General features: G+C 37.7%; 1 protein-coding gene across 1 annotated transcript; it reads left to right on the top strand.

Annotated features, from left to right (window-relative positions):
* The first annotated feature begins 20 nt into the window (after positions 1–20).
* Positions 21–12,022, top strand: LOC113674226 (mitochondrial import receptor subunit TOM70). Its single transcript, XM_027190704.2, has 13 exons — positions 21–360; positions 1,698–1,871; positions 2,193–2,229; positions 2,880–2,969; positions 3,173–3,282; positions 3,419–3,482; positions 3,665–3,793; positions 4,348–4,478; positions 5,043–5,177; positions 6,062–6,286; positions 6,747–6,844; positions 10,431–10,553; positions 10,933–12,022. The coding sequence occupies exons 1-13, from the start codon at positions 142–144 to the stop codon at positions 11,096–11,098; spliced, it is 1,701 nt and encodes a 566-aa protein (XP_027046505.2). The 5' UTR covers positions 21–141; the 3' UTR covers positions 11,099–12,022.
* Positions 12,023–12,150: the final 128 nt, after the last annotated feature.

Below are 12,150 nucleotides of genomic sequence, written 5' to 3'. Positions count from 1 at the left end.
CTGCATTATTTGTTAGTCAGTGCTGGCAGTAAAAATTTATGCGTTCAAACGCACATGTGCGCAAAATTCCAAAATGGCTTCGGAAATGCTGACTTCGTGAAACTTTTAGTTGTTTGGTTAACTTTGTTCGAATAGTCGATCATGAGTACACAAGAAACAGGTGGAGGCCTTTCAAAGTGGCAGATCGCGGCCCTTATCGGTGCGCCCATTGCCGCAGCGTGCGTTTTAGGTGCCCTATACTATTGGAGGTCCTCACAAAGCTCAGAGGAAAAAGATCCGGAAAAAGGAGAAGAAGTTGACACAACCACAAGTACAAGCGGTGTGCCTAAAAATGAAGCTCCTGAGAGCGAGGAAAATAAGGTGTGTGTGTGAGAAAAATAACTGGTTGAAAAATCCTTGCTTCAGCTCACCACCCCTTAAGTGGACTCTGTCTTGGGTAACATACTGCTTCACCCCTCCCTTTCTTAACCCTTTTAACTCCCAGAGACGATGAACTTGTAACTTTTGTCAACGATATCCATTCTTTATCCAGCAAAAGGGTAATGAGAATATAAAAACTTATCAGGTGGAAGTTGTTATCTTGATAAAACACGAAATTGTTAAAACAAATTTACATCATATTCTCTTTCTAATTTACAAGGAAATTAAAGCAGCTAGAGGGGAGAATTAAAAATCAGATCGTGGGATTCAAGGGGTTAAAATTGGATGTTTTGCAATCATTAGAATAGATCCTTTTGATCATCCTTCCTAATGGATTCAAATAAGTAATGTTTGACTCATTGATAGTTATTCCCAATCTGTTTTCCTATGTGTCTATTTAACCCCTTAAAGGTAAAATTTCCACACAGCTCCATACTATTGTAAAACAAATGTGTTTTCCCAATGGCAATGTATTGTTTTTGTCATTGTTTTCTCTATCCAAGAACTGAATGCATAATTTAGTATGGAGCTGAGCAGAAATTTTATCCCCCTTAACTCCTAAGATCTGATTCTTAAACCTCCCCTCTAGCTGCTATACATTTCCTTGTAAATTAGTGGCAAGAATTTTGTGTGAGATCAACTTCTACCTGATAATTTTGATTATTCTTTTTGCCTGTTTACTAGATGATTTATGGATATTACAGGGATATGTAACATGTTCATTGCCTCTGCCAGGGAGTTAAAGGTTTTAAGTTATTTTATAGACAATACCAACTTACCTAAACTTCAGGCCTCAGTAGTTGTTGAATAACAAGCAGATGTTGCTATGCACAAGTTACGAAACATTCAGAGGTGTGGCAAGGGTGAAGCAATCATGTATCTGAGAAGGCACATGTGCATCTGAAGATTTTAAAATTTATGTTTTAATATGTATGGGCAAAAAGTGTCTTCATTTACCTAAATGAGTGGTGTGAAGGAGTAATGGAAACAGAATGAAAACTGAAAGCTTTAATTATGTGGTATCTGTAGTTTCCTATTAGAATGGGAGGCATCTTGCCCTTTTCTCATAGAATTTATTGTCAACCAGTTTTTCCTGAATGTTGCTTTAAACCAACAATCCGTTCCCACAGTGTACAATATATGATCTCAAAGTGGTCCTCCCTAAGCCTTTTTTTTGAAAGGAAGGTTCTGCTAAGATAAACAGCAGAGGGAACATTGTTTTGTGTAATAAATCAAGAATTGAAGCATAAAAATAGCAATGTTTTCTACTCCTACAGTCTCCAGCAGAAAGAGCTCAGGCTATCAAACTGAGAGGTAACAAGTACTTTAAAGGTGGAAAATTTGAGCAGGCAATTAAATGTTATACAGAGGCAATTGATCTATGTCCTCAAAACAGCAAGGCTGAGCTGGCAACTTACTACCAGAACAGAGCAGCAGCATATGAACAACAGGTAACAGAGCTTTGCTTTTTGTCCCAATTATTTCAAACAATGTCTCGAGGGCTTAACGACATTATTCACTCAAAATTCTCAAATGTGGTCATAGTTTTGATTAATTGGTAGCAGGAGTTTGTGTTACATCCAATTCTGTCTGTAATCATACTCATGATTGACAAATTGGACTCATGCCATGCAGTTGTCTGATTTTGTTAATCACTCGTTTGAGTACAAACCAAATTACACTCCACTCAATCCTTAATTGATTTCATCTAGCTGAGCTGCAACTGTTCCTGTTTTGTAATGACAATAGTTATGTTTTACATTTTATAACAGAAAAACTATGAACAAGTACTTGCAGATGCTACCAAAGGTAAGAGCTAAGTGTGAAACAAAATGTGTTAATCATTGAATTCTAGTCAAAATTGGCACCTACATGTCTTTGGACCCCACCTCTCCAGAAATCTGCAACAGAATCTTAAACTTTTGCACCCAAACATCATTCTTCATATACTCTGCACTGATCTTTGTACATTTCCCATAGCAATGACAAAGAGAATTTGTTTTACAATCAGGAGTTTCTTTTAATAAGTGATAATTTCCATTGTTCTCATGACCTTAACATTTGATTCAAGGGTGATACTGTGAGGAAAAATTAGAAGGCTGCTCTCTTTAGGGTTCAAGGGTTAACTTACATGTCTATTTATAGGTCCATGCGGACAACTTTGATATTTCTTGTTTAACCCTTTAACTCCCAGAAGTGATTAACATAAAACTTCTCCCTACAATATCCATACATTATTCAGCAAACAGGTGATGAAAATATTCAAACTTATCAGGTAGAAGCTGCTATCTTGATCTAGCGCCAAGTTCTTATAACTAATTTACAAGGAAATGTATAACAGCCACAAGGGAGAATTAACAATCAGATCTTGGGAGTTAAAGGGTTAATATGTTATTTCAGTTTTCAAGCTGGTTTAAAAATCTGCAAACTATGCTGTCATGTATTTCTTAATTCTCTAGCCATAGAATTCAATAAGAAGTATTCCAAAGCATTCATGAAGAGAGCAAGAGCTTATGAAAAACTGGACAGAAAGGAGGAGTGTCTTCAAGGTTTGTCCTTGATTTTAATGCCTTGAATGTAACCCCATATGAACTCACATAGTGTAATGGTGCTTTAAACAACACAGCCTAGAAGTAGAGCTTCTGGAATCTGAAGATATGGGGTTTGATACATAGTGAAGGAGTTTTTTTTTCCTATATCCCACAGTGTTTATTTTAAAGGAAATGATAATCTTTCTGATCCTGTCTGGCAGATCTTACAGCAGTGTGCATGATTGAAGGGTTTAGTAATCCAAACTGGATGATGCAGGCAGATAGAGTGTTGAAAGAAATTGGTAAAGAGAAAGCTCAAGAGTATTACAAGGTAGGAGTTAATTTTTTTTTTTTTGAGTCAATTACATAGCTGGTCGGTTTGTGATGCAAAATTTATATGTTGCGTCTACATTTTTTAGTGATTATGGATGGATGAATTGTCATGGTTGGATTCTTTCTCTTTGCAGAACAGAGAACTAAGTTTACCATCTTCAACATACACTAAAGCTTACCTGGAATCTTTCTGCAATGGTGAGTTTCATACAAAGTGTTGCAGCAAATTAGGAATATATAACCTTGCTGGAAAGATGAGTCAATAATCTACAGAAGTTTAGGCTCTGATACTAAACATGAACAATGGAGTTTAAATCTGTACTGAACTTGGGCATTATCTTCCTTCCTGCATTACATTTTGTAATTTAATTTTCTTTCAGATGACACAGTGGTTGTTGATTCTCTGGAAGATGTACCTGAGGACTCACCATTTCTTGAGGCTGTTAAACAAATGAAAGAAAAGAAATATGAAAATATTGTTGACTTATGTACTCAGCAAATCGAGAAAGGTAATGTTGATGAAAACAACTCTTACCATTACACCATGAAAATGTCCACTTCTTAAGTTTGTCATGACCCTTCACCATCATGGCATTTTCAGTTCTCAATCAGTTCTCAGTTGAATTATTAACATTTTGATGCAAACTACACTTTCCTTAAATTGTGGCTGTGGACATAGTTGTAAGAGAAGTTTTCAAATATTGAGTGTTGTAAAACCTTAGTTAGCTCAGGGACCAATCTGAAAAAAAGGTTCACATCATCATTAGCCAGTGAGAACTCAAAAGGAAAACAAGGAAACTACTTGGAAAAATGGGAAAATGGGAATCTCTAAGTGACGTTTGTGGTTAGTTTTGCATCTGATTGGTTGAGAGGATGGTGCATGTTTTTTGGACCAATCACAAGGCAAAGTTATGTAAAATCTTAATTTGGATCCCTTTTGATACTCAATTGAAAATTGTTCCATTGGTTTATCCTAGGATAAATCAATATACATGCCTCCATGCAGCTTTATTTTTAACTGTTATTCTTACTTTTTTTCCAATGACCTCTTCCTTTCATTTAGGAATTGGACCACTTTACATAAAGGCTTTGGCACTAAGAGGAACTTTGTACACTCTGATATCAAAAGTAGATGAAGCAGTCAATGATTTGTCACAAGTGATAAATGCAGATGACAAAACTATCTCAACTAAGGTAGATTTCCAACCCTGATAGGTCTCTAGTTACACTTTTTTGGTAATGAAGTCATCTCTTTAAACATGCCACCTCGAGATATCTTCTCATATACCCTATGCAGCACTCTGGGCCCAACCCCCAGCTAGGGTCATTAGGTTATTTTGTCAGATGATACACTTCACTCTCATTCTGTTCTATGTAAATTTCTCAAGGTGCTGACAAGGAGAATTTGTTTAACAATCAAGAGGTGCTTTAGTTTTTGATCATTTGCTCTATTCTTGCGACCTTCGTGTTTGATTCAGGGCTGTTACTGTACGGAGAAGTTAGATGCTAGTCAAAAGGTTAAAACTTTGGTTAGGAGACACCTTCCATTTATTCATTTATTCACTTATTTAATAAAAAAAATATGTGTTGATATCCATCTGTCTTTCATAGCGTGCTTAATCTTTGTTGTTTTTTTTGTCTCATTCCTTGACTCTTATCTTGTTCATGAACTTACATAAACAGTTTTCGCGAAGATACATCCATCTGGACTCCAGGCTCAGTCAACAAAGCATATTGATAACCTTTATTTTATTTCAGCTAAAAGTTAATTGTTTGATCAAGAGGGGAAGCATGCAGTTACAAGCCAGTAATGTAATGGAATGTTACCAAGATTTTACTAAGGCAATATCAATTGATCCAGATAATTCCGATATTTATCATCACAGAGGCCAGGTGAGTAATGATCGAGTGCTAAAATTAAAGATTCAGTAGAGAGTGCGCAGATTAGACCTTCATTTTTCTTCTCTGGACAGTTTTCATCTGTGTGTGATCCAAACAAAGGTAAATGAACGATAGCCTTCATTTGGCGCGAAAATATGCTCGAATATTTTTCTGCGGACATTATCCGTTTCGGGATGCGAAAAGTTTTCCGTATATTTATCGTATTGGACATAAGGTTTAAATGTTTAAAGGACTATAACCCCTGATACAACTCTGTCCATCTTTCGTATGTGACGGCGAATCTTGCAGTACACATACACGTTTTGCAAAATCTACCAGTCTATCAGCGAACCAAGATTTTTTTCCTTAAAGAAACTGAGGCTGAATGAAATTGAAGCAAATCTCACTTTTGTGGAAAGGAAATCCCATGTGTTTTCCTTTGCAGCGTTTGTAGCTTGCTTGCTTGCTTCGTGTACTATCGGATTAATTTCAACATATAGTTGAAAGTAGCTTATGAAACAGGCGTAATTTTGGCGAGCGAGTGCTCAGTCTTTTCTTGGTTAAAAGTGTAGCGGCTATCTTTGATTTTTACAACAGCGGAAGGCTGGGGATAGAAAGATTTCTGCACTAAGGGGGGGTATGCGATGGTCAAAAGGAAGGAGAGGGGAGGGGGTAGATAAATAGAAAACTCGTCTCTTCCCTTTCTCTCTCCCCCCCCCCCCCCCCCACCGTCCACCCCAACCCTAAATCAAACATGACCAGTCGAATATACGATCGCGAGCTTGTGACGTCTCGCCCTAATACGGCTTTTGCACTGTAGGTTGAGTTGAAAGCACCCTCTAAAAAAAACGATTCATATCGGTGTCTTGACGTTTTTTCTTTCTTCTTTATTCTAGATCTACTTCCTATCAGAGAAACTAGACGAAGCAAAGGAAGATTTTGAGAAGTGCATATCCTTAAACGACTCCTTCATCCCGGCAAAGATACAGCTCGCTTACTGTATTTACAAGTCCGCTGCTCTCCAGCAATCTCCTATCTTAGCGCACGGAGCTCTGGATATGTTGCAGAAAACTGTGGAGACTTATCCAGAATCAGCGGATGCGCACAGTCTCTATGCGCAGGTTTGTCGGAAATTTAAAGCTGAAGAGATTCTCATCCATGGCGCCTCAAATCTGTCAGATCTAAAGGGTCGGTCATTATTTTTCACCTCCGGTTATGGAAGGAGAGCTTAGAGAATTTTGTTACTGACACGATGAAATTTACCTGATCCCCCCACAAAACTCTGTGGAGGGACCTTCTCTCCCCCCCCCCCCCTTATTGGCAGTTAATTGGCAATCAACGTTAATACTCTGTGAGCGACTGATCCTTGTTTGTTTTCATGAAAACCATGTAATTGACTAAGTGAATTGAGTAAAATGTTGATAACCTCCTCCCTAGACGCTAACGGTCACCTTTAATACTCGCATAAACTTACCCCTCTACTTTCGCGATAGAACAATACTAGTTTTCTCTGTAAGTAGATCAGAATGTCGCTGAACTTCTTCATTGCACAACTCATTTATAAGGCTTTCCTTCTCGCAGGTACTTCAAGACATGCAGCAGTTTCCCAAAGCAGAGGAACACTTTGATACTGCCATTGAGCTAGAGCCAGAAAATCCAGTTCACCGTGTTTACAAAGGGTCAGTATCTAGTCGGTCTTCCACATTATACTTGGACCACAATTATGATAGTGGAGGCGCGCTGGCCTCATGGTTAGTGCGTTAGTGCGCTCGACTCCGGATCGGTGCTTCTCTTCACCCAGGTGTACAAATGGGTACCAGCATATATGCTGGGGGTAACCCTGCGATGGACTAGCGTCCCATCCAGGGGGGAGTAGCAATACTCTTAGCCGCTTCATGCTAAGAAAACCAGAGTTAAACACCAGCCCCATGGGCCACTTGGGCCCGTATAAAGGCCTTACTTTTTTTTTTTTACCACAATTATGATAGGACCTAAAAAGCTTGATATCTGTTCAACCCTTTAACCCCTAAGAGTAACTAGCATCTAAGTTCTCCTTATAATATCACCCCTGAATCATGCAGTAAGGTCAAGAGAAGAAAGAAAATTATCAGCAGCTTTAGAAGTTGTTGATTGTTACATAAATTCTCCTTGTCAATACCTAAGGTAATATATGGAGAACAGTATGGAGAATACCTTTACTGATATTAGGGTGTAAAGGGTTAACAAATTGATCCCATGTTGCCGTGCGTGTGGTCAGTAAAGATCACACTGAGATGACATCAAAATTTAGTAAAACCAAAAAAGTGTTACGCGAGGCGCAGTGGAGTGTATCACTATTGTTCTTACCACATTTTGAAGCCTTCTGTACAGGGTTCTCAATAGAAGGCGGCACCCGGCGATTGATCGCTGCCTTACTTTGGGATTTATAGCCGCTTACTTTGTGTTTAAGCCGCTTTTCTTTTCTTTGTTTTGTTCTGCAAGTTTGCTTGAGTTGTTTCCGAATTTCTCTTCCGTTTCTTGCGCGACTGTGATCCAAACAAAATGAATGCCATTTTACTTGAGTCCAGGCGTTCACGGTGAAACATTTTTTTTTTTTTTTTTTTTTTTTTTTTTATAAATTTTAATTTTTATTTTTAAATTACAAACAATGCTTACAATACAATATGAAACACCACTTACACTAATTACAATGCTTATTTACATTACTCTACTTACAGTCAATAATACTTACACTACTTACAGTCACTAATAATTACACTACTTACAGTATCCAGCCCTATTAACAACACAGTCTACTAATTATGCCATTACATACAAAAAGTACTATTTTCTTTTAACATTGCACAGTGACACATACCGGCGATGGCGACGCCCAGTTAATTCTCTAACAAAAATAAACTACAATAAACTAATAAACAAGGAAGAATATGAGATCAAAGTTTATGCATTGGTCTTCCATTCTTTTCCTTAAAAAAAGGGCAAACACAAAATTATATGAGAAATTCCCATCTAATTTGAAAATCGCGAAGCTTTCTGTTTCTTATAGCAATTATTTTTTCAACTTGTTTTTTAACTTCAACCTTGTGCAAAAACAATCTAAATATTGGAGAGGTGTTATTTTTTCTACATTCCCAAATAGTCAATTTCCCTAAAATTATCAAATAATTTAACAGATCGTTCCTCTGAAGTAAGCCAACCATAATATCTTTTAAAGACAAAATTAAATATTCGCCACTAAGATCAAACCACCAGACTGTAAATACGTTCCAAAAAGCTTGCACAAAGGAGCAGTTAAAGAAGAGGTGGTACAGATCTTCCGTATAGGTTCCACAAAAAGAACACTTGTCCGAATCACTTAACCCTATTTTGAACAATTTATCGTTTGTAAACAAAATGAAATTCAATACTCTGTATTGAAACGACCAAACATACGTTTCGCTCGCAACAAGATAAGGAATAGAGAAAAGTTCCTGCGCATTTGAAAGCTCAAAATCCGCTGTCAACTTTTTAAAGCCATTCGGGATTCTCGCTTTACTTGTTATCATCGTAGAATAAAACTGTTTACACTTTGCAGTATATGCATTAAAAGATTTAGACTTATAATCAAAATTCATAGGATCGAGATTACCCGCTGTGGGGATGGGGCAGGAGCTTTTTGATTTCGTATTAATAATAGAAGATCTCAAGGCTGTCCAAGTCAGGAAATTAGTGTTAAGCCCTTTTTGCTTAAAGAATTCATAAGAACGCACATTGTCAACATCGAACTGTAAATCATTCAAATAAGTTATGCCCTTGTCAAAGTATGTTTTATAAAAAACAGGTTTATTATTAATTCGTATATCCTTATTATTCCAAATTACATTTTGAGAATAATTCACATCAGAAAAGGAGCATCTAAAATCCGCCCACCATCTTAGAAGCTGTAAGTAAAACTTACTAAGACTTAAGTCAAGATCATTTACATCATAGTTACATCTAAAAAGAAAACATCCTCCGTATTTTTTTAAGTTGTATTTGAGATAAGAAATCCAGGGCCCTTCCTTCTCATCTATGAGACGCGGAATCCAGGACAATCTTAATGCTTTAATATGTAGCTCAAGGTCTGTGAGATTCAGTCCACCATTCTCTAAAGTATTTATCACAGAAAGCCTTGTAACTTTATCAGGGCCTTTCCACAAAAATTTGTAGATCATTTTCTCCATCTGTTTAATAATTTCGGGTGGGGTTTCTATTATTGAGGAAACATATAATAATTTTGGGATTAGGAAAGATTTAATTATTGTTACTTTGCCAAATAGGGAGAGACCTCTGAGTTTCCATAAATTAATCATTTTTTGAACTTCATTTAATCTATCCTGGAAATTTTGTTTTATAACTTGTTCTTGATCACAGGAGAAGTGAATACCTAGGGTCTTAACACCTGTACACCACTCAAGGCCCAGAGGTGTTTCTAAAGAATTTTTGCTTTTTCCAACCCACATAGCTTTGGTTTTAGAAAGGTTCATTTTTAAGCCAGAACATTTTTCGAAGTCATTAAGGATTTGTATTACTTTTTCGACTGATGAAATATTTGCTAGAGTAGCTGTCATGTCGTCGGCGTACAACAGAGACCTAGTTTCATCTTCCCCGATTTTTATGCCTTCAATATTCTCATTTGTTCTTATAGATATCGCTATAATTTCAATGGCAATTAAAAATAAATAAGGCGACAGAGGGTCTCCTTATTTATTTTTAATTGCCATTGAAATTATAGCGATATCTATAAGAACAAATGAGAATATTGAAGGCATAAAAATCGGGGAAGATGAAACTAGGTCTCTGTTGTACGCCGACGACACGGCGAAACATGGTAACGAGGCCTCCTACTTTATCAGTGATCACCTCCTACTTAAAAATCTATTGAGAACCCTGCTGTAATCTATTACTCAACAGACCCACGAATCACGACCGACTCACGCCACTTGAGTCATACTGCTTAACTGACCAATCCGTTACACGAACCGGACTTGATACATTCGAAAGACAACAACTACTCACTCGACTCTGACGATGACTTCCGCTCAGGTTGTCGAAACCTCAGCCACTACTACCGACAACAGTCCTTCATAGGAGTACACTAACCCGGACAATTACACTACACTGTCGCAAAAAATAAAATGAAGTTAATGAAGACGTCATCTACGCGTCTGTCTTCCAATAGATCACACGTGGGAACCAATCAAAATGCGAGAAAAAGTTCAGCTTATCTTATAATCTTTTTTGTAGCATGTTGATGTTGCAGTCTCGCCAAGACGTGGAAAAAGCCGTGGAGTTAGTTACCGAAGCTCTAGAAATCGATAAAAAATGTGACTTTGCGTATGAAACACTGGCCACGCTGGAAGTTCAAAGGTAAGTTGTTATCATGTGACCACCTTTGTGGGTTACTTTTTACTTACTTTTTCCTTCCTAATGGTTCTGTCTTCCCTTGTAGATTGTTTACGCAGTTATGTTCCGTCTTAATATTGTGTAGTTTTTTTTTTTTTTTTTTTACCCTTTGACCCCCTAGGAGTGACCTGCATCTAATTTCTCCTTACAATATCATCCCTGAATCACACATTAAGGTCACGAGAATTAAGGAAATGATCAACAACTAAGGAAGCTCTCGATTGTTGAACAAATTCTCCTTGTCAGCACTTTAGGAAATTGATAGAGAACAGTGTGGAGAAAATGCATACTGATAGTAAGGTATAAAGGGTTATGGTATTGAGCGGTTGATTTCTATCTCCAGGGGAAACTTGGACAGAGCAATCGACCTGTTTAACAAAGCGATCGCTCTGGTTAGGACAGAAGCCGAGTTGGCGCAGACATTTTCCCTCAGAGAAGCTGCTAAAGCACAGAAATACGTCACAGAAACACTGGGACTCACGCCACCTACTCTGCCTTTCTCGACTTAGTAACTTGTTTTGAACTGCACAACACACCAATTAAGCCTGAATTTATCTCCACTTTAGCGGTTGTTTGGTCGGCCATGCAGCGTACAATGTACTACCCACCCCACGGGAGAGAGTGTGATGTTTGACGAGACCAAACACCAACTGAGGGAACTGAATACAAATCGATGCCAAGCAACAAGATGAATATTGTCGATTTTCCTTTCGCGTGAAAGAAGTGAAAATAGAAAAACTCCTTTGGGACAAAATGATTTTAAAGTAAGGGTGGCATGTAGAGTTCCGAGGTGAAGAGGGGGGGGGGGGGGGGAGTTTCGAAAGAAACTGTGGTGCTGAGGGAACATAACAAAAAATATTTGTTTTTATCAACTGAGTTGACGTTGACTTGGCCATCCTTAAGAGTTTCTTAAGTTGACGTTTCGAGCAACAAGGGGCAAGGAAACGTCAGCTATGGAAACTCTCAAAGGTAGCCAATTTATGTTATCAAGTTAGTTAATTAAAACCAAATTATCGAGTTCTAAGATATTGTGTTCTCCATTTGAGCACAAAAAATCGCAAGTGTTCACAATTTTTCAAACAGGCTTGCAGATTTTCTTGGTCGTGGGTCCTGTTTGCTCTATTCATTGAGATTTAGGAACCTCAATATTCCGGTTTCCACTATCCTTCTTTTATGAGTTAAAAATCAACTGCATCTTCATGGTTTTAAATCTGAGGCGCTTGCTAACCAACATGATATCCTGTTATGAATCAAGAATCGGAGTTGGTCGATCGGTTCTTCGGAAATTCACAGAAAAAGGCGTTCGCTTGGAGACACGATAACACTATTCTTCCGTAGAATTCCCCATGGTGACAAAATAAATCTTAGCGTCTTCTGTTACAAGTACTTCCTTGTTCTTTGGGAAATTAAATTTGAAAGGCAAACGTGGAAAAGATCTTGAATTTTCATTAACAGGAACGCGCTCTATCCTACGTGCAGTCTGATTTTGTTTACGAGAATATTAACATCCAGGGCAGGGCACTTTTTTCTAGGGTTTTTTTTTTTCGGGGGGGGGGGGATA

The sequence above is a fragment of the Pocillopora damicornis genome, chromosome 6, assembly GCF_964200805.1.
Source record: "Pocillopora damicornis chromosome 6, jaPocDami1.2, whole genome shotgun sequence".
NCBI lineage: Eukaryota > Metazoa > Cnidaria > Anthozoa > Scleractinia > Pocilloporidae > Pocillopora > Pocillopora damicornis.
Note: the sequence above shows the minus strand (reverse complement) of the source record. Positions and strands in the feature narration are given on the sequence as shown.